The sequence below is a fragment of the Acinonyx jubatus genome, chromosome A2 (genome assembly GCF_027475565.1).
Source record: "Acinonyx jubatus isolate Ajub_Pintada_27869175 chromosome A2, VMU_Ajub_asm_v1.0, whole genome shotgun sequence".
Classification (NCBI taxonomy): domain Eukaryota; kingdom Metazoa; phylum Chordata; class Mammalia; order Carnivora; family Felidae; genus Acinonyx; species Acinonyx jubatus.
In genome coordinates this window covers 90,180,701-90,204,175 of record NC_069383.1, presented here as the reverse complement: position 1 = coordinate 90,204,175, position 23,475 = coordinate 90,180,701, and the positions used below count along the sequence as shown (strand labels likewise).

Sequence of the window (23,475 nt, the reverse complement as noted above, 5' to 3'; positions counted from 1 at the left end):
AATGTTTATAAGCTTCCTGTTTAAAAAAGATGACTTTCTCAAAGGGGATGATTTAAGTTTGCTAATACACGATGACTAAGCATCTAGAAAATGTATGACAATGGCAAGAAAAGACGGATTAGGAGGAGCAGAAAAGAAAGGGGATCCAGGCTAAGTCCTACCACACGGAAGTCTAAGGTAATGAAGAACTTCACAAACCCAGTTCAGCCACCCTCTTGTGCTGGAGTCTGACTACCATCTACTTGTTTACAAGAGATTCTTGAAAAATGTGCGAGTGTGAACTACATGTTACTATTAAAAGACCTAGGCAGAATGCACTGAAGACCTCCTCGACCAGCCCTCCTGCTGCAAAGGACTATCTTCCCTTTGTTTTTGTTATTTTTTAAACTTTGAGAGCGAGAGTATGAGCAGGGGAGAGGCAGAATATGCACTGACAGCATGGAACCCGACGTGGGGCTCGATCTCACACATCGTGATATCATGACCTGTGCCGAAATCAACAGTCGGGTGCTTAACCAACTGATCTAAAAATACAAGTTAAAAGATGCTAGTCTAGTCAAGGAAATGTTCTAAGAATCAAGTCCATCCGAGGTTGATTATGGTATGAACTCATTTACAAGTCTTCCTAGGCTTTTCTGTTTCTTCTCCTTCCTGAGGTTTTTAATCTAGAAATTCTGTGCAAACGTCAGAAGGCCCCATGAAGGTTAATGTGCCCCACGCTCCTTAGCCCCTGCCCAATCAAGAAAGGCTGTGGAGACATGCCACCCCAAGATCAGAGAGATTTCTAATAGTGTGATACTGAGTTAGCAACACCCATCTTTCAACCCAACTAGAAATACTACCATTCCAAAGTTATTTTTCCACCTTAATATTTCTGCCTAAACACACTTTTTTTTTTTTTTCAACGTTTATTTATTTTTGGGACAGAGAGAGACAGAGCATGAACGGGGGAGGGGCAGAGAGAGAGGGAGACACAGAATTGGAAACAGGCTCCAGGCTCTGAGCCATCAGCCCAGAGCCCAACGCGGGGCTCGAACTCACGGACCGAGATCGTGACCTGGCTGAAGTCGGACGCTTAACCGACTGCGCCACCCAGGCGCCCCCTAAACACACTTGTTAAGCGTGTCTGAGAGTTCTACTTTCCATACTAAAAGAGTAGATGGCACTTAGTGATTAAAAAAAAGCAGCCTGCCTTACATGATGGTATAAACACATTATTAGGTTGTGAAGTGTAAAAAGGCTGAAAAAAAGCCTCAACACCACCTTTTAAAGGTTATAACAACTGCTGCAACATGCCAGTATAGTTATGGGGAGAAGTCAAGATCTTTTTGAGCAACTAGTTGTTGAAACATACTGAATTGGTTCTTTTCCTTTTCCAACAGTCAGGATTTAAACGTTTTTGTTCTTCAGCCAAAGCCTTTGCTTCTAATGTATACATCCTTCTCTCTTCATTCTTCATTTTCTTCCACCTATCACCAAGGATCACACTTATGGCTCTGTAAAATAAATATTGACACAATGCTGAAGGCAAGAATTTCTCGTAAGACACATGTATGTCAAGTGCTGCTACTTCAGGAAGATACAGAAAGTTAAAAGAAGGCAAAAATCTTGTCCAACAGAGAGAAGGGAAAAGGCCAAGACTACGGTAGTCATTTCCAGTAAAATCTCAAGTCCTATGGGCCCATTCATCATAATCTTGGCAGTTATAAAGCCTCCTGGAATACTGCCAGTATTTTCCAATTGTCCAGAGGCATCTAAAATGGCTAAATATTCAGTGTCCTACAGAGCTTAAAGAGAAAGTTAAATATTTCAAAGAAATGGTTTAAATTACCACTGGAACTATCCTAGTATATTGGTTCCTTAAAGATGCTAAGGTATTAAGGCAGTGTTCAGTATCAGCAGCATGAAGTATTATAAGCTATTCTTGCTTTCTGTTTGTACCCATAACCCATCAAATAGTTATGACCAAAGTCCCATTCGTTCATGCAACCATAGTAAAAATGTGGTGGGCATTAACTCTGCACAGCTTACCATTTACCCTCCTAAGACAACACCACATAAATCCTAGGGGATACTCGTACTTGAGAAAATCGGATTAACTCAAAGGGAAAGAAGTCAAACTGGATAAAACACATCATGACAAATCTGAAGCTGTTTCCTATTTATATTTGTTAATCTGCTCCCAAACCTAGCAGAAAATAGTCTCATCCAGAACATACAGACAGAAACCATTTTCCTTCTGTGAAGAGCTTTTAACCATTAATTTCATGACACAAAACAAAAGGCGGTACATGCTGTGTGAAGTATATACGAGGGATTTTAGTGACTGATGGGGAAGCTAGAGACAGGCATCTGAACCTCAGAAGAATAGTAACCACAGCTCCACTACTTAACAAGAAATTAAATATGTACTAGATACGTATGTACATTTTCCAGTAAGTCGATGCAATTAAATACTATTATCTACCTTTAGAATAAAAACCAGTTTTTACAGTCTTTGGGTTAAAGGTACCACATAATGGTCAACACATTTACCAGTTAAACTGGTAAAAAATATTTAGGTATCAATTCCCAAATCACAAGTGCATTTGGTTGGAGAAGTTTCTGTTTTTAAAATGTAAATACTTAAAAATGAATAAGCTCATAGGAACAGTTTAGTGGTTGCCAGAGGCTAGGGGTGGGGGCTGGACGAAATGGGAGAAGGGAGTCAAAAGGTACAAACTTCCGGTTATAAAACAAGGAAGGCCCTGGGGACGAGGTAAAGTGCTCAGGTGTACTGTATGGTACTTTCGAAAGTTGTGAAGAGTAGCTCTTAAAAGTTCTCCTTATGTGAAAAATCTGTAACGGTGTGGTGACAGATGTTAAGTAGATGTTGTGTGGAGAGGATTTTACAGAATCTACAAATACCACATTATGTTGACCTGAAACTGTCAATTCCCTCTCCCTCTATCTTGCACTCATGAGACGTTCAGACTCGAATTCAAAAACTCAATTATTTTATGTGGATAATCACATGACTTTGCTCATGCTATCAAGGGTAATGGGAGACAGCAGTTTTGATGGTCAGGAAACTAAGGAGATTGGAAGAAGTCATTTCAATGCTTTGAGAGGAAGTGAGCGCTAAAGGACTCAGATGAGCGAGGAGTACAAACAAGCAGGGCAGAAAGGACCAGTGTGGATTTCATCCGTGGGCTCTCACTGATGCCACCTGTATGTTTAGTCTCTGGCAGTTTGTAGTAACTACTATGAGTGTCAAAAAGACTACAAACCACCAATGCCTGCATCTTCCACAGTATGACACAGGCGTAGAGGAGGGACACTTGCGATCTGACACGAGAAACTTTTTCTATAAAGATAGGACAGTCAGAACTGTGTCTTCCAACAGGCAAATGACAATGTTATTTTAAAAGGTAGACCCTTACCCACCCAGGTGACCGAATTATCCCTCTAGGTATCATAAAATAGTTACCCATGAAGCTAACTTTTGAAAGTCAACCTAAGAAAACAAGAATTCGATCAAAAAAGCTACTAAGCGAGAAGTTTACTTAACTCCCAGTTCCCGTGAAGTGCACAGAAGAGTTCACTATTAGATTCACAAATAGAATTTTTACCTGTTATCTTTCCCTGGATACATCTGAGTATATTCCACTCTGTATTTTTTGGCAAAAAGCATGAAGGCATTCATTGGTCTTTTGCACTTGTTAGGAGAAGTGGCACTTGCAGTCCCTGAGCTGTGGTTTTTGTCGGCTTTAGCACACAAAGAACTGGGAGAGAGCTGTGATGACCCCGATGAGCCACAGGTCTTACTAAGTCCAGATCTTGCAAAGTCCTGGCCTCCAGGCCCCCCACAAGACAAAGATGCACGACGCTGACGAGCCATACTGCTTAACACGTAGACTGCAGAAGAATCCATAGGTGTGAAGTCATAGCTTAAAAAAAAAAAAAAATTAACATGGTTTTAATTCGACTTGATTATCTGATTTATAAAAACTGAAAACACTTTTTTTTCCCCTGTACGATGTTTAACCACCTTCACCACTGACAGTTGCTTATAAGATGAAAGCTTATATATGCACTAATAATTTTTTTTAATCTGCACAGAGTATAAAAGTTAAAGATTTCAAGCCCCCCAAAAGAAAATCCACACACTTTATTTATAGCAAGTACCTCCTCCAGATCCCCCAAAACTCACTTAATTACTACTTCAGATTCACTTTTTGAAAAATCTGATAATCTGATTTCTTGGCCTACAGAAGCCTAAAGCTAGAAAACTAAATTGGAGTGGCCGGCGTAAACAAGGCCTAGGACTAGTTGCTATGCAAGACCGAGTGTTGGGGAAGGACAGTCCAGAGTGACTGAATACAACTAAAAGAACTTAAAATTTTTTGTTTGTTTAGGTCAAAACAGTCAAACATACATCAATCTCCCCTGAAGGCCATCCATCTATTATAACACAGCTTAGTAACTTAAGAGTAAAACCTCACATTGATCAGGCAAAGCCCTATTCAGTATATGGTCAGTTTACACAGGCACGGAAATAAGCTATCCATATTACTGTATCTTCCCAACAAGCTTCATTATCCTCTCTTTGTATAAAGAAACAAGCTAAGAAAGAAAAAGTATTGTTCAGCCAAGGCCATGCAGCTACTAGATCCAGACCCAGATTTGTCCACCTCCAAAGCCCTAGGTTTCCTCACCAAAACCATGGTCCTCCACCTTGCCACTGGCTAACGTCAGGGTGAACACACAACAGATTAACTGAAAATATTACCTGAGAAGTAGAGCTGGTGTAGACAACAGCCTAAAGATTACACCGGTCAAAAGATTTCTTTTGTTCCAACTGTGTTCATGCCTACTGCTTCTACTTTTTAACAGAAAGCCTTTTATTCTAAATCCAACCCCTACTTCTCTCCCTGAAACAGAAATTCTGATAATACATGAAAACAGGTTGATACTAACTACAGAAACAGTATCTACCTAAAGGTAAAGCAATAGGAGATTATGAAGTATTCCAGAAACAGATGGAGAGAACTAAGTGCATGAAGCCCATGCCAGTCACCACACACAATAAAAATGACTTCTACCAATTATCAACCACACAACATGTGGGTTTTTTTTTAAAGGTATTACATGAAATAAATATGCCAAAATCATCTAATCAATACTCAGCAGTCAGGATTATGTCAAAGAAACAATTTTTGCTATCTCGATCCCCTCCCATATATAATTTAGAAAAACAAAACTAAAACATTATAAATGAAACTGACACAAAATTATTAATCGCCACTGAAGTATTTATTTACAACTTGAAATACCAAAAGATTTAAATAGAAGCAAGCTAATTACTGAAATTTGAAAACTCTACCATCTAGTGGTACAAATGTAACTCTTCTACTTCCATTATGGATACAACGTAAAAGTAGTTTGAAATATTCAATCACAGAATTCAGATTTTGATATGACTATAGCATTAAAATATTACACAGAATGTCTAAAACAAAGCTTTACCTTTGCCACACTCAATTCTTTCTCCTTGGGGTGCCCAAGTGACTTAGTTGAGCATCTGACTTTTGGTTTTGGCTAAGTTCAAGCCCTAAGTCAGGTTCCATGCTGACAACACAGAGCCTGTTTGAGATCATCTTTCTCCCTCTCTCTGCCCCACTCACACACACACTCTCCCTCTCTCTCTCTCAAAATAATACACTTTAAAAAATTTTTTTAAAGTTCTCTACCAGTAGTTCCTGAAACGTGCCTTGTTTCATGCCTCCACTTTTTCTCCCTGCCATTCCTTAAGCTCAAATACCCTTTCCCACATTCACTAATGTGTATTCTTTTTTCTATTTTTTTAAAGTAGATTTATTTTTGAAGTGGGGGGGTGGAGAGGAAGGGAGGGAGTGGGCTCAAACAGGGGAGGGGCAGAGAGAAAAGAGAGAATCCCAAGCAGGCTCTGAGATGTCAGTGCAGAGCCCCGTGCAGGGCTCGATCCCACAAACTGAGATCATGACCTGAGTCAAGATCAAGAGTTGGAGGCTTAACCGACCAAGCCATCCAGGTGCCCCCCTAATTTCTATTCTTTTTTTTTTTTTAATTTTTTTTTTAACGTTATTTATTTTTGAGACAGAGAGAGACAGAGCATGAACAGGGAGGAGCGGAGAGAGAGGGAGACACAGAATCTGAAACAGGCTCCAGGCTCTGAGCTGTCAGCACAGAGCCCGACGCGGGGCTCAAACTCACGGACCGTGAGATCATGATCTTAGCCGAAGTCGGACGCTTAACCGACCAAGCCACCCAGGCGCCCCCTAATTTCTATTCTTAAAAGAAAAACTCCACAGTAGTGTTGTGTCTATCAACCATAGTTACAGACACTCACTTTAATCCTCCCTTCAACATTATCCTTGTACAGATTTTTTTTTTTTTTTACAGAGCCACGGAAAAGTTCATTGATTTATCCCAGCTTCCACAACAAATCGGCAAAGCTAGGATCTGAATCCCCGCATCCTAGTTCCAGAGCACCTACCAGGCCACATCTCTCAATCAGCACACACCACACCGTACACATTTACTAATCCATTTCCTTCTCTAGACTGGAAGCAAAGAAGCAGGCCCATGTCTTAACAGATTCTAAATCCCCACGCCCAACACATACACTAGGCTCTCAAATTCAAATATCTGATGACCTAATGAAGAGGTGAAAAAAGTTCTGCAGAACATAATAATGTAAAATTTTAATTGGGTTCAGACCCCACCCCACCTCTTCCACCTACTAGTAGTATGACTTGGACAGAGTAAATAAACATCTAGCCTCAGTATACTTATTTCTAAAATGAACTGAACACATGCCATGTAGTGTGGCTGAGCTGACAGAACAGTGTCTACAAAACTCAGGGCAGAGGCTGGCACATAGCAAGTATTCATTGGGGTATATATTATTATTACTGTAGAAATAGCCGAGATTGATTGATAGAACATAAAATTTGGAGTCTCGAAAGGATACAGACTTGAATCTTGGTTCTGATACAAATGGCTGTTTCTGGTTCCTTACGCACCGTCCCCTCCCCCACCGCCGGTAAAGTGAGGCTATAATCTCATAGGACTGTGAAGATTAAATACGTTAACACATGTACAGCACCTTGTACACACTGGACACTCAGGAGTTAAATTCTATCACTTGAACAGAAATGCTAAATTCACAAAGTCAGAAGTGTCAGTCTGAAACCTGCCTGATGCCCAGAAGACTGGCCTCAATTGTGTCTGGAATGGGCTTCTTCAAATCATACTCTCACTTAAAAGCTTCCTTTCTACCAACGAACTATAAATTGTGTTTTAAAGCTCATCTATGGCTGACTTCTGGTCCTTACCAAGGTAAAATCTGATCAGATGTCCTTCCCTGTACAGCAGGACCCAGGAGCTGCCCCCAAATCCCCAGACTGTCCCTGGGAACCGATTCTAGGGTTCCCTTTTGGACAAGTGTTTCTGCCTTCCTTCCCTTTCTGGCCCTCCTTATAACAGACAGCACTTCCCTTAACCTGCCAAGTCACAATCTAATCCACAATGAAAATTCAGTCAATTTCATGCTTCTCAACTCTGTCATGCTCTTTTCTCCTGGATGAAACTGCCCATTTTCCACTCCTTAATGGGGAGCAGAAAGTCACTCCACAGGAAAATGAGACCAATGTCCAAGGTCATCTTAGGGGTAGTATGACCAACTGATGAGAACCTACCATCTTGGAAAAAAATTAGGTAGGTTAGTGTTGTTTTTGCTTAAAAAAGGTTTTTCATTATGCAAAACTTAGTATGTAAAAAATGTATTTAACTTTTATGTTATAAAGTATACAAAGGAGTGAACCCACAACCTAATTAAGAAATAGACTATTTCGGGGCGCCTGGGTGGCACAGTCGGTTAAGCGTCCGACTTCAGCCAGGTCACGATCTCGCGGTCCGTGAGTTCGAGCCCCGCGTCGGGCTCTGGGCTGATGGCTCGGAGCCTGGAGCCTGTTTCCGATTCTGTGTCTCCCTCTCTCTCTGCCCCTCCCCCGTTCATGCTCTGTCTCTCTCTGTCCCAAAAATTAATAAAAGACGTTGAAAAAAAAAAAAGAGACTATTTCTACTCTCACTAAATAGTTCCACATTTGCCACCCCCAGAGATAACCACTCTCCTGAATGGTTTATCATCCCCTTACTTTTTTCAATATTTTATTATAAAAATAATGCATTATTCATAAAGAGAACATATAAACACTATAGTGTTAATATAATAGCATTCTATTAATCTATAGTAGCATTAATTAGGTTAATCTATCCATTGTATCAACATGTAATATGTAAACATTTTGTTATGTGGCACCTGTAACACAGCGGGCCGGACTGCTATCCTGAGGGTATCCTTAAAAGGCTGGCCCTGGACTAGCATCTGGAATTGAGATTTTAGGAAGGTTCTTTATTCCCACCCTGGTAAGAGTAGCTCACTGTGCCTCAATTGTGTGTACAAACAACATGGTTAGCCCTAAACACCTGCTTTCCTTTTGGAAGTCTGGAATTTGAGTACACGCAAGGCAGAGGCAGCCTGTGCGACCAGCTCCCAGTAAAAACCCTAGTGCTGAGTGTGTAACAGCTTCCCCGGCAGATGCCAGTTCATCCCTATTGTTACAACTCACTGCTGAGAGAAACAAGGGTGCTGTGCGATTGCGCTGGGAGGAGTCCTGGAGGCCTGGCTTCCTCCACACTTCACCCCACGTGCCTTTCCTTTTCAGGATTTTACTTCATATCCTTTTGCTAGAAGAAATCCTAGGCAGGAGTGTGACTACATACTGAATCCTATGAGTCCTCCTGGTATGTCACTGAACCCAGGGGTTGTCTTGGGGATCCCCAGCATAACTGTGTAATGTATGTTATATACATTAAGTTAAAATTATATAAATGTAATTAGATTTGTAATTTTATTAGATCTATTTCCAAAGAATATCTGATTCCACACATAAAAAATGGAATTCTACCATGTATTTCTGAAGCTAATTTTACTTAACATTATTTCTAAAATTGATCCATGTTTCAAAATATATGGCTGTGGCTCATTCATTTTCCACTTAATGTTGTACTGTTTCCACATTGTGCGATCCTGAGCAACACAGCCACGATGACCTAACTTACACATCTCCTTCTGCGTGTCTGTAAGGATTTACTTCTCTAGGGCACACACACACAGGAATGGAATTGTTGATACTCAGTGTTCTAAGATAAAGCCATATTAGGGGCGCCTGGGTTGCTTGGTCGGTCAGGTGTCTGACCCTTGATGTCTTGGTATCAGCTCAGGTCATGATCTCACAGTTCATGGGATTGAGCTCTTGGTCGGTCTCTGAACTGACAGCAGAGCCTGCTTGGGATTCTCTCTGTTCCTCTCTCTCTCTCAATAAGAAAAAAAAAAAAAAAGATCAAATTATCTTCCAAAGTTTTTCTATCTTTAGAATATTCTCACCAAAACATACGAGGTATCACTGACCTACATCCTAAGAATACTTAAGAGTATCAGACCTCAAAACCACCTCATTTCTCTTGAATTTGTAAAAAGAACAGAGTGTGTGAGGGATGTAACCAAATAGCATTTAGATTGCAATCTGCAGATGTTTACTGAGCATAAAGCCTGTGCCAGGGCCTGTGCTAGGTGCTTTTTTAAAATAACAGCCTCACATATCCTTTCAAAATAAAAATATATTAACCTTACGTTTTCTTACATTAAATTAATGAAATAAATAAAACCTATAGGCCAGCAGGTATTCTGGATTCTCTTAATGCCTATGAACTTAATAATTATCTTAAAGAGGGACTCTGGGGTGGCTCAGTGGGTTGGGCATCTGACTTCGGCTCAGGTCATGACCTCACAGCTGGTGAGTTAGAGACCCAAGTCAGGCTCTGTGCTGACAGCTCGGGAGTTTGGAGCCTGCTTCGGATTCTGTGTCTCTGTCTCTCTCTGCCCCTGCCCCACTTGCTCTCTCTCTCTCTTAAAAATAAACACTAGCAATTATCTTAAAGAAAAAATGAGTTTTAAAATTCCAGATACCTATAAACAGACTTTCTCTGGATACCTTCTGGGAGTAGGGGAATAACTGCCCTGGTTGAGCCAGGCCTGCGGGGTTTCCAGGAATGCGGGCCTCTCAGTGCTGAGACCAGAACAAACTGAGACAGCTCATCAACCCCCTCGAGCATCAGGACACAGGGGTACTTGTTCTGTTCTACCACGTACTAGCAAGAGGATGTCCAAAAAACTCACTTCCCTCTTTAAGATTTTCCAAATGTCAAGTGTTTTTGCTATTTTTACTATTTGTTAATTCATGCAACTAATGCCCTTGGTCGAAATGAATTATTAAAGATACAGTTATGGAAAGAAAAGGACAGGTAAGTACAAAAAAACACTACTAAGAGACTTAAGGACTGGTTAAAACAGCTGGCCAGATACAGCAGTTTTCTATATATATAGAATAACTATCAAAGTTGATCCGTTTAGTTCCTGGTCATGTAACATGTGCTATCTTTCCTAATCTAATACCAAATGTTTATGAACTCATGGTTTTCCTGCGTGATGACTATGTGTAAAGCTCCCCTGGAACTATTACTTTGTTAGTTCAATTACCGAATATGTTTTCATTTAATCATATTGCTCTAAGTAGTCCTTTTATAATCTTCAAACCTTTGAGATTTAGCCTCCTAAATATCTGACTTCGCAACCATTAGAGAGGTTAAAGGTAAACGTTAACAGGAAAAGAATCCAATAATACCTTTTAAATGTATCAAAAACACCTGAATCATCAAAATTAATGGCATCGGGGTGTCCGGGAGGTAGACATACATCACCAATATGGATCTCACAACATGGAATGCCATGCTGTACCACAGTCAGGCTTGGATAAAACGATGACCAACCTAAAATCAAATCAAACAGCAGTTACATAAAGGATAGGGATTGACAGAAGGGACCCTAATTATTTATTCTACAATAAGCCTTTCCCTTCTGAACCTTGAAAATAGGTTACTACTTAAGTCTCAGCGGATTTTTAACATGTCCTGTATCTTTGCCACAAAATAAGTCCCAAGTATTTCCTTTAAGCAGTGCGAAGCTCTCCAAAACTTGTTGGATTCAGCGTTTTATTAATACACAGATTCTATCAATCAACACTTCCATCAATTTACAAGATAGTAATAATAGGTGACAATGACCAAGACCACAAAACAGCCTCTGAATTATTTTTAACATGGTGTTAGTGTAATAAATCTCTGAAAAGTGATTTCAGTGCAATTACCAGAATATCACATTCCCCCAAATGATACCAAGATAACAGAGAGCTGCTTATATAGTAAGCTACCTGAATGTACGAGTTCATACCCAGAGAAGTGCAGCCCCGCCTAACGACTGCTAAGACCCTAAAGCACCATTAGGTGTTCTTATAAACCCCTTCTATGGTAGTTCTGTGTAGTTTGAAAGAAGTTTGCCCTTCAAGTTTCTTTCTTAATCATCAAAGAATTATACCACAAGACATCTTTCCAGATTTAAGAAGTTTTCTTTAAAAAGTTACTATAAATTCAAATTGACACCCTACCTTTATTTTTAACATAGAAAGGGTGGTCCAGCTTACACTCTACAGTAAGTAAGCCATCTTCTACTGTACCAGGATCAAAAGTCAACTTCAGTACAGACTCGCCAAATGATACACTTTCTTCATGTGACAACAACTTTAGACCATCAGAACCATAGCCCTGAAAATACATGCACAGAGTAAACAAACAATATTTAATTCAACACATAATGAAGTTCCTATTATGTGTAAGAGTCTGTAGAAAAAGTAAAATAAACAAGACAGGATCCCTGTCTTTAGGGTCCTTGCTTTCCACCCAGTAGTGAAGAAAGGCACGTATATAAATCACTGCAATGCCAAATAGACTGGCACAAGCACTTTCACTGAAATGTAACAATGCTAATGCACTTGATACAGGGAGGTGTTAACTCAGAGAGAGGAGGCAGGGTTCAGTTCCCACTGGAACAGGGATTTAAAAGAATGAAACCCAGAAGGTAGAAGAACATGCCTCATGCCAGGAACAGGCAAAACCAGCCTTCTCTGGAGAGTGCTGAGTATTTGCTAAAAATACCAGGGGGTTCAGAGGTGCGGCAAAGAAGACTGAAAAGGAGGGCCAGTTAGTAAGCAAAGGAGTCTAAAGGACAGGTGAAGTGCTTAAACTTTCCTTTGAGAGGACACTGGAAGTCAATGCAAGTATTTTCACTAACCACTGTCAACTTTAAGATGATTAAAGTCTGCAGAATAAAAGGTGCCTCTAGTATTCAATGTATTTGAAGATATGATGAGAGAAACCCATCACAGTCTTAAACGGACAAGTGCCATGGTGGTAGAAAAGGGCTAAATTTTAATCCAACTGATTTATTGAGCAGTTGGCACACACCAGGTGCTAGGTTCTGAAAACACATTAACAACCATGATCCCTACCCTTAAAGTCACAGAAAAAACGAGACCGACACGCCACCAGCTAGCTATTGTGTCCGATCCTTATGACACTAGTGCATGAAAGAGGTAGTGAGAGAGGAGGAGGACTGCACAACACCTCTAAGGAAAGAGAAGTGATCCACTGAGTATGAAGGCAGGGAGGGGAACACTCAACTTCTTGGTTTTCAATCTGTCAATCAAGAAGGCTAACAATACCTTTAAAAGAAGGGAGAAGAAGTAGGCCAGAAAGGGGAAGAAAAGGTGAGTCCAGGCTTGGTTATACTAATAAGCTGAGTAGGAAGAACTGACTGTGACTCATGCAGGTGTCCAACATGCAGGTGGAGGCCACAGCCATGTTATCTGTAACTATATTACGGGATCTTCTCATTCCTAGAGCTACAAGATGTCAAAACTGATCCAATCTATTTTCAGATCAGGGAGCCCACACACAGTGGGGTCAACAATCTGGCCAACATCAGTCACACAGACAATTGCTAGAAGAACCAGAAAGACAATCCAGGTTTCCTGACTCCAAGACCAGAGACTCAACAGTAACAACAGCAGGATCAAAACAGGAATTTTAAACAAGCACACTTCACATGCCCAATTCCTCTGCCTACAGTGGAGATGGAGAAATTAAAAGACTGCAAAGATTAAGATTTTAAAGGCACTAACGGACATTTGTCCTAACTACTGCTTCTGCTTATCAACTTAAAAATGCCAATGTTTTATGGGATCATTTAAAAAGTAACTTCATATAATCAACTCTCAATTATCCATTTGGGAATTAACCACTTTGTACATTACATAAGATAAAAGCCTTGGTTCATTTGTTCATTGTATTTTTTTTTTAATGTTTATTTTTGAGAGAGAGAGAGAGAGAGAGAGAGAGAGACAGAGTACAGTGTGACAGGGGAGAGGGGCAGAAAGAGAGGGAGTCACAGAATCTAAAGCAGGCTCCAGGCTCTGAGCAAGCTATCAGCACAGAGCCTGACACAGGACTCGAACCCACAAACTGTGAGATCATGACCTGAGCTGAAATTGGACACTTTGAGCCACCCAGGCACCCCTGTTCATTTCATTTCTCCCAACGTAAAATGTATAAAAAGAACTAAGGAATACATCATTTTCCCATCTCAGAAAGCATAATTACAAAGGTGAACCTAAAGACACTGCTGCCCTCCATCCAGCTAAGTAATTTAACACAATCACAAAACTTCCACCTAAAACGTAAGGTGTCACTTAAATACGAAAATAAATGGAGGATACTCCTAAAGATTAATAATAAGCCTATGTTTTCTCACGAAAGACTTGGGAAAAGTTTTACAAATTTTAAATCAACCTTGTGAGTGCCCACTTGGAGATCTTCCTCATTAACGCAGCCTTCAGTTCTAGCAAAATCTTCAACATCCTGCCATTCCTTTTTGCTTCCCTTATGAAAGCACAGTCGTGTGCCTAAAGTTTGAGTAGAAAAGCAAATATTAGCTATCTGACTAGCATGCTACATAAGTAAGCTGCAAAAATTCAAGTTGTTTTTTTACCTTTCAAAAAACAGTGCCAAGCAGTTGAAGGCCAGGAATTGCACCATCCCAAATCATCATCATCTGAGAGGGAGGACATGCAGAAAATGCCAGATTCTGACTCACTATTTGCCTATGGAGAAAAATATCAGAAACTTTTTTATTTTGTAACATATTTTGTTAATATCTGTCTTTATCCCAAGGCTTCAGGCTCGCTCTCCTCATTAGTGGATAACTTAAAACACCTGTAAACTTAGGAAAAAATATGCCTCTGAAAACTGAAGTTTCTGGAAGTTTTAGTTAAATGCATGTTCCCACTGGTAACAAACTTTGCTAACAGTGAACACAGCTGTATGTAAAATCTAATCCAGATAACCAGCAGAGCGATGAGACAATTTCCCATCTGCACGTGCTTCAAAAGGACTTCACAGAAAAGGAAAGTTAACATATTTCAGTGCTGTGCAAACTTCGTAACAGTTTCATCTCATGAATTAACTCACCCTTTCATGTCTGACTGGGGTTTCCTCCTTCCAGTGATGATGAGGGAAGGCTGCCTCACTCTTAGAAGAGGACACCGGTGGAGGGCGCGCATAGGAATGTAAACTTTTGCTAGTAGCTATGATGTGTACAGGAGATGATCTAAAATAAGGAAGCAGTTTTAACCATAAAGCATAGGTCCTTAAAGCAGATCTTTCCTTTTGATGAAAAGAACTTCATATTCATAATACCAATGTTATCACATAGAAGACACCTACGGAAAACACTAAAGACATCAAGATTTCATTTGTAGTCTGCAGTTCCTTAGCTTCTTACCCAAGCCCTCTTCACACATTTCAAATACTGTTTTTTTCATATTTATCCATGTATTTTAAATTCCAAGTTACTTTCACTTATTCACCCATTTTTGTATCAGCAAGTACATACAAACGTTAACGAATAATGTGCAGGCTCCCTGTCCACTTCTCTCTTCTACTTTGCTGCAGTCAGTATGAACACGGCATCTCAGCCTAACGTGACCAACACCGAAGCCTCCGTCTACCAACCACCTGTCACTGTGCAGATACAATGAACTACCTGAAGCTACAATGCTTAAACTTATTCTAGCAGGAAGCAGCCTAAATGGAACTTCCTGTAACTGGACACTACTTCCTATTTCCTGATACAGGCTTGTCAAAAACCATCTACTCATAAAGGCTAGTTATCTTCCCACAGGATCACCTTTGATTAAGAGTCAACTGTTCCAAGGAGGGGTAACACTAAAAGCAGCACTCCCAGTCAGGGCGCCCAGCATGTGCACTGTGCTCTGGAAAGCAGCAGAGAGGAAGACTGCAGGTCTAGGAGACCAACCAGCCCAATGGTCCCCAATCAGGACAGTTCTCAGAGATGCAAAATAGGAATCTGGTGCTTAACAGAAAAAAGTATACGCATGCCTGGACTAACCCTCTTTTAAAAAGGGGGAGATGGGGCGCCTGGGTGGCGCAGTCGGTTAAGCGTCCGACTTCAGCCAGGTCACGATCTCGCGGTCTGTGAGTTCGAGCCCCGCGTCGGGCTCTGGGCTGATGGCTCAGAGCCTGGAGCCTGTTTCCGATTCTGTGTCTCCCTCTCTCTCTGCCCCTCCCCCGTTCATGCTCTGTCTCTCTCTGTCCCAAAAATAAATAAACGTTGAAAAAAAAAATTTTTAAAAGGGGGAGAAATATCTTCCTTTCCGATTCTTCCCTTACTCCCTGAGAAACTGTGTTAGCCCCTCAATTTTTATTTTACCCTTATTAACACTTTTTCATTATATCTTTGCAGAAGTTACTCTGGAATAAGAGTCCGTAAAACTATACTTTGCCTTCATGTTCCTATCACTTCTTAAAAACCCCTCAAATTTCTAAGTGTTTTAGCACATTCTCCAGTCAATTTTGGATTTCAAACGACAAATACTTAATGATTCATCTTTGCTCCAGTTCTTCCTTTTATTAAAACATTTATATCTTCATGGAGTATTAAAGAATGGCCAAACTGCTAAAATTTCCTTAAGTATATCCTGCCTTCATGACTAATAAAAGAAAATGGGTTTATCAGTTCTTCTGTTGAACCATTTAAAGAGAAGTAACAATGCAATGTTCTGAAATGTATATGGCCTAAATGTTCTGTAAAAATTAACATGCCACACGTGTCTAAAATACCAACAGCATCTCTCCATCCCTCTATCTATGCAGGAGTAATGTAAACTTTACCTGTCCTCAACCCCTTGGTACTATACAGTGACAACTTCAGACATCCAAAGCTCAACAACTAACACGGTTTAACACGCTACAAGAAGGAGCATGAACAGCCACTGACAATGTTAGAAGGCAGGAGAGACAGCAGTGAGAGCCTCTTGGTCTTGTTCCCTAGGAGGCAGGGAAGCATAGAAAATGCTGCAGAGAGGAGTGCCTGGGTGGCTCAGTCAGTTAAACATCCGACTTCAGCTCAGGTCATGATCTCACAGTTCGTGGATTTGAGCCCCACATCAGGCTCTGTGCTGACAGCTCGGAGCCTGGAGCCTGCTTCGGATTCTGTGTCTCCCTCTCTCTCTGCCCCTCCCCTGCTCTACCCTGTTTGTCTCTGTCTCTCTCTCTTTCTCTCTCTCAAAAATAAATAAACATTGAAAAAGAAAGAAAGAAAGAAAGAAAGAAAGAAAGAAAGAAAGAAAGAGCGAGCTACAGAGAATAAATTTATATCTTAAGGAAAATATTCCTTCTTTACTTATGTTTTTATCGATTACCTACCTTAAGGGTTTGCTCAACTTTCCATGAACTATATTAATTCTAAGTTTGCTATTAAAAAAAGAAGTGTTACCTCTAAACTAGAAAAAGCCCAATGGGAAGATCAGGGTCTGTTTTTATAACTACCAACAAATTTTTAGCTTTTTGACTATTTTTTTTCTTTCTCGGAAATTTTCATGGAATTAAACTGAAAAATTTAGTTAACTACATTGAATTTGCCCTAATCAAGACCAATATCTTGCCAAACAGGGGGGAAAAGAAAACACAGCAAAATTTAATGGGTTACAAGAAAGCCAGAATTTCACACATGAAAAGTTTATGTCTTAGCAAAGAATTACAGTAAGTTAGAAGCATTACCAAAATTCAGTTATTCCTACATCATCTTGTATAGACTATGGTCTGTCTACCCATGTGAGTACAAATCTGGGCACTTCTCTCCCCTACAAACTATTGTGTTTATCTAGGTAGTTTTACATAGATAACTTTATAACTTTAGCAATAATTAGTGAAATATTATCCACTTAGGTCTCTCTAGGAATTTTAGTTCAAAGCTTCCATAATTTCATAGCACAGCAACTCATTTCTGGAAACTCTAGTCCTCTGGTCTGGGTATACGAAACAGTGGTTTTTACCAATGGGAGTCCACTTTTATTAAATTCAAGATTTTAATATTAGCAATTTTAGTTTCCACAAACTGGTAAATAACGTAAGCTCACATATACTGTGGAAGAAAATAAACCTAGATCAAATGGAACCAAATTCAAGGTTGATAAAATTTTTAAATAGAATGTTTATTATAGGGGCGCCTGGGTGGGTCAACTCAGTTAAGTGTCCAACTTTGGCTCAGGTCATGATCTTACTGTTCCTGAGTTCGAGCCCCACGTCAGGCTCTATGCTGACAGCTCAGAGCCTGGAGCCTGCTTACGGATTCCCCCACTCCCTGTCTCTCTCTCTGCTCCTTCCCTGCTTGTGCTCTGTCTCTCTCTCTTAAAAATAAAGAAACATAAAAAAAAATTGTTTTTAATGTTTACTATAGTTATGGTCCTTTAGACAAGTATAATTTTCATTTCTCTAAGCATAAATATATAATAAAAGTATTTCTTGGTGTAGTTTACTTTTTGAGGACTTTAAAACATTTACTAAAACTTTTTAACTCATATCACTTTTTTTTTAATGTTTATTTATTGAGAGAGAACGAGAGACAGAAAGAAAGGGAGAGAGAGGATACAAAGCAGGCTGCACACTGTCAGTGCAGAGCCCAACAAGGGGCATGAACTCATGAGCCTGATCATGACCTGAACAGAAGTCAGGTGCTGAACTGACTGAGCCACCCAGGTGCTTCTCATAGTACTTTTATCTACTTCTCAAAATATGAAACCATGATATTAGGTGAAATATCTCTGCAATCATTATAAAACAATGAGCTCAATTCTAAGGACTTTACTTAAATTCTAATTTCAGTAAACCATTCATCAGATGGTTAATAACATTATTACTTTTAAAACTAGAAAAAAAATAAGTAACTCTTTGCAATGATACAAGTTTTCGATAAAAATATAGCCAGCACTCCCACCTGTTGTAGAATGAGCACTGCATAAGTGGACTTTGCGGACTGGTGGCGATATTTGCTAATTCTGTTAGCCAATCCACCTCATTTTCACCGTAAGTATTTTCTGATATGTCTGAGGTATTCTGGTTCCAAGATGGTCTTGGATACTCTTGATGTGAAACATCTGAACTTAGCTGGTATATGGCAGATTGGGTTGGATCACTTTGAACTGCCTGAAGTTCAGGAAGGTCATCTGCAAATAAATACACCCAAAGTTATAAAAAAGACATTACTAACACAGGGAACAATATTGTAATTACAGCTAGAAGAAGGCCTTAAATGTGGCTAATAAATTTCGTGAGAAGTGTAAATTTGAAATGTTTTCTTGAATGAAACAAGTTTCATTAAAAAATGTCATTGAAAAATGACACCTTATACATTCAAAGGTCAACACAGCCTGATGGAAAAATAGACTTAATGAATATAAATGTATTAATGACTTGTAATTACCACAACTGTTCACAGACCGTAAAAACAAGGTATGTGTTTTGATTTTTTTTTTTACAGCTTACCTGGAATTTATCCATATACCCCCAAGACATTTTTATGTTAACATGTTTAAGGAGGAAAAAGGCATTTTATGTGTACATATATATACTTATTCATATACTTCATTACCCAGTTATAGAAAATTACTGCAATATTGAGAACAATTTTCAGAGATGAGATTAACATCTTATTATAAGGTTTAGGTACTACTCATTCAACTTTATGCTAAATTACTTGTTTTGACTGAGGACTTCTAAACTCTATAATATGTTATTTTTTCCTAAAAGTGTTTCCAAGGCCCATGTACACGCCCATGTACATGCCACAGCTGTGAACACCAAGACTGAATTCTAAAAAAATTGTATTAAAAAAAAAAAGAAAAAGGAGGGGAGAAAAAGCATCTTGCAGGCCTCAAAAAATTCTTTATGAAACACACACCTACAACAAACTACAGGTCCCGGGGTCCCTTCAATATATCAGTCAGGAAACTCTTCTAGTCTTGGGAGTCCTTCTAAACTGTTACAAAGAACATATGTGCATACAATTCCTATTCAGGCAGACAACTCAGAACAGCCTACTAAAGCTGAGAGGTCTTACTTAGAAGTACTGATTCAGGATATCCACTCAGAAAACCGACTCGAAGCCCTCCCCCTTTCGCTGAGCAGCCGGAAAAGATTGCAGCAACTTAAGAAACCCCCCTGTAAGTCTCTCAGTGATGTAGCGATGTCCCTTCCCTTGCAGCCGACAACGTTCTTGACCATCACTTCTTTATTTGTGGTGTGTCACGAGCTCATCTGTCTTTCCAGTTCAGGATATTAACTACTTTCAAACTGAAGTAACGAGGAGTGGTACAAGTTTTTGATAACCCTGGGCCCTGACTTCTGACTTCCTCCCGACACTAAACTGTAACAGTGAAGCATCAACCGCTGAATAAACTGGTGTTCCTTGCTCACCAGCACCGGCAACCCCTTGGCGTTCAAGCAGTTTATGTCCCAAGACCTTGAGGATCTCCCAATTCCCAAAGAGCATCTCCTCTGGCTCAGCACGTGACACAGTTACAGTTTCTCAAGGGTTTTGTGAACACAGAAGAAAACCGCGTATTGAACGCAGCCGAAGCCACGCAGAACGACGACAGGGCAGCAGGCCCAGGTCACTCACTAGCTGTTTACTCGTCAACACCAGCCTCACAGCACCACCATCCCAAATCCTACCTCACCAAACCCATGCACTTCTGCAGGCCGCACCTCGCGGGTGTAGCTTGGCAGCAGTGATAAGCACGAGGGTCAGACCTTCGAGTTCCAAGGGTCTGCCGTGATGTCCCCACCAGAGCAACAAACCAACCAGCTCACAGGGACGTTTCAAAAGGAACACGAGCCACATGCAGGATTTCCCGGAGGTGTTTAACACCCACCTTTTACCCACCGCAGCAGATCTGCCCAACTTTTACCCACCAAAGCAGTTTCGTTTGGTAATTTGTAAGTGAGGCTCTATGATAACCATAAACAGCCCAAAGTTACGTTGGTCTTAAATAATATCTTACGAGCAATAACAAGAGTACACTGAAAACTCCTAAGGTACAAAAACTTCAGGGACTTGTAAGCAGTTGAAGGCAGGTGGAGAAGCTGGCTAACCATAAAAGTATGAATCTCAGATTCCTACAATGCTTTGAATTTTGTTTACCAAGCTCCATGTGCTCATCACAGGAGTTGTATCCAGGCGAGGATGGCAAGTTCTCAGTACACTGAAGCAACTCCAGTGAGTCATTCATTCCTGAAGGTCTCTTGTCCATCACCAGCAGGAGTTTCTGTACTGCATTAGGCATCTGATTTGTCTTCACTTCCCACACCATGTTATGGTGCTCCGACTTCAAATAAAAATAACATAGAAAAAAATGTCACGTCGTGTGATCTGGAGATTGCGGAAGGATAAAATCCATCAGAGACGCCTAATGTTGCAACTTTCACTTAATCATACATTGCATTCTGTATCCCCCTCAAGTCCCTCACACCAGGCAGACTCCCGGATTTCTTGGGCTACGACCATGTAGTCAGCACTAAATTACACCCAGATCCCAAAGGATCTGAATTTATAAAAATCTTTTCTTTAAAAAAGAATACTAGCACCATTATACATACTTTTACTTGTTTAATCTGGTAACTCTGAGACCCAAAGAGAGACCAACAAAACCACTTTTTCAACTTGTATCTTCAAATTTAAAAGAAAATTAACACACTTTCCTCAATTAAATTAAAAAAGACTGAAGAAATATTCTATTTCCTTTTCATTTTCTGAAAATTCTATTTCAATTTTTCTATTTGCCAACTGTGTGGTTTCCTCATCTCTGAAAATAAACAGGTTTAATACACTTAAAACGGCATTCTCTGAAGGACCTTTAAGAAACAATTTCTTAAAATGCCCGTATGTTATACTTCTCAAAAATTGAAAATGCTATGTTTTGTTTTCTTTTGTTTGTTTGAGAGAGCCAGAGAGCACGCAAGCAGGGGAGGGGCAGAAGAAGGGAGGGAGAAGAAGAATCCCAAGCAGCCTCCACACAGTCAGTCTACAGAACCCAATGTGGGGCTCGAACTCATGAAACTGTGAGATCACGGATGGCCTAAACCAGAATCAAGAGTCAGATGCTTAACCAACTGAGCCACCCAGGCACCCCAAAATACTGTTTTCTTTATGAAAATGTGGTACCTAGTCATAATAAAGATACCTATCCTTCCAAATCACTTATTTCTAGAAAGATGAATAATAATCATGGTAAGTTTAAGCAAATAGTAAATCTACATCTTAAGCCCACAAAGTGATCACAAGGAAGAAAACAACACAGGCTAATATACCTAAATAATTTCCACCAACTAAATTTTGTTATGAAAGTAAAATGTGGTTATACCTTTGACATTCTACATTTGGACAGTGATCAAATTCGTTATTTAACAGGGGTGACAGCAGCAGGAAGATTTCCCGATTTTTCAAAGATTTACTCCAAATCTCATTAAAAAAAAAAAAAAGCTCTAATGTGCTAAGATGAAATACACACACACAAAAATCTAACAGGATGTAAGTTTTTCCTCACAATAAGACAATAAAATATACTGCAATTTAAAGTCACTAAAAATCTGGTACCCCAGACTAGGCTGATCAAAAATGCTGTGAAAACATGTTAACTGCTTAGTATTTATACCAGACCTTTCTAAACCATAACATACTCACCAAGAAACACTAGTAACACTGGCAAATTTTTTTCTACAAAGGCTTTTTTATAATCTTTTTACTACAAAGTAAATTTTCCTAACTATGAAATACACTAACGGGGGGGGGGGGGGGGTGCGGGGAGAGGGAGAAATGAAACAAGGCATTAAAAAAAAAAAGGAACAGTGACTTCTAATCCCACCAACCAGATTTAGATACTGCTAATATTTTTCATGCATATACCTATCATCATAGATTTTATTTTCCTTCATACTCTGTATTATTTATAATTGACGCCTTTTCCTTTAGCGTAAGTTTATAAGCATTTTCTTGTGTCACTAATTTTTCTTACACATCTATTTTAAATAGTTATACAATATACATCACAAAGATACACCAAAATTTCCTTATCCCTCCTACTGCTGAACATGCTGTCCCCAGTTTCTTCATTCTTAAGTAACAGTTTACATTCTTTTTTTAAAAAAATATCTGCTTGTATCAGATTACTTTAGATTTCCAGAGACACATTAGTAGGTGAATGGCAATTAAACATCTTAAGGTTCCTGACACGCAGCCAAACTGCCTGTTGCTGTACTTTATTTCTAACATTCCACTTCAGGTGCTTTCCGCCTGAACTCCTCAAAGATGACCCAGATCCTGGGCACTGCTCTAGAGCCTTACTCAACACTAAGATGTTCTACAGAGTAGTGAAAAGGGCACTGGGTTAGATGTAAAGAATCATGGGTTTCGATTCCAGCTTGAACCCTTACTAAATACATGACCCGAGGGACTGAGCTTCTCACTAGTTTGGTATCTTCATCTGTAAAACAGAACTAATGCTAGCTGCTCAACCTTCCTGCTAGAGCAATTGTGAGGATGAGCTAAAACAAAGTGAGTAGAAGAAATGTAAAATGACTTCTTCACAAAATGTTTTATCCCTAGACCAACACAGGCAACACTATACATACTCCGGGCACTCATGTCTTAAACAGAACAGTTACTGGGATGCCTGGGTGGCTCAGTCAAACATCTGACTTCGGCTCAGGTCATGAACTCACGGTTTATGGGTTCAAGCGTCGCATCAGGCTCTATGCAGACAGCTCAGAGCCTGGAGCCTGCTTAGGATTCCCGGTCTCCCTCTTTCTCTGCCCCTCCCCCACTCACGCTGTCTCTCTCAAAAATAAACATTAAAAAGTTTAAAAAAAAAAGAAAAAAAAAAGAACAGTTACTGAAAACGGTATAACGACATGAGACTAGACAGCTAGTTATTCAGCTTCAGCAAGTCTGGAGCCTGCTTCCAATTCTATGTCTCCCTCTCTCTCTGCCCCTCCCCTGCTCGCACTCTGTGTCTCTTCCTCTCAAAAATGAATAAACATCAAAAAATTTTTTTTAAATTAAAAAAACGTAAGATGCCCAAAACA

The 23,475-nt window shown here is 39.8% G+C and overlaps 1 protein-coding gene across 1 annotated transcript in view; it reads right to left on the bottom strand.

Annotated features, from left to right (window-relative positions):
• The window catches only part of HBP1 (HMG-box transcription factor 1), a 30,468-nt gene that overhangs the window by 1,181 nt on the left and 5,812 nt on the right, over nt 1-23,475 (bottom strand). The window contains exons 2-10 of the mRNA XM_015078722.3: nt 20,537-20,720; nt 18,332-18,560; nt 14,506-14,644; nt 14,027-14,138; nt 13,828-13,940; nt 11,589-11,745; nt 10,770-10,914; nt 3,612-3,929; nt 1,355-1,496 (exon numbers count right to left, since the gene is read on the bottom strand). Coding sequence (XP_014934208.1) covers nt 1,355-1,496; nt 3,612-3,929; nt 10,770-10,914; nt 11,589-11,745; nt 13,828-13,940; nt 14,027-14,138; nt 14,506-14,644; nt 18,332-18,560; nt 20,537-20,720 — 1,539 coding nt within the window. The remainder of the gene's footprint in view (nt 1-1,354; nt 1,497-3,611; nt 3,930-10,769; nt 10,915-11,588; nt 11,746-13,827; nt 13,941-14,026; nt 14,139-14,505; nt 14,645-18,331; nt 18,561-20,536; nt 20,721-23,475) is intronic.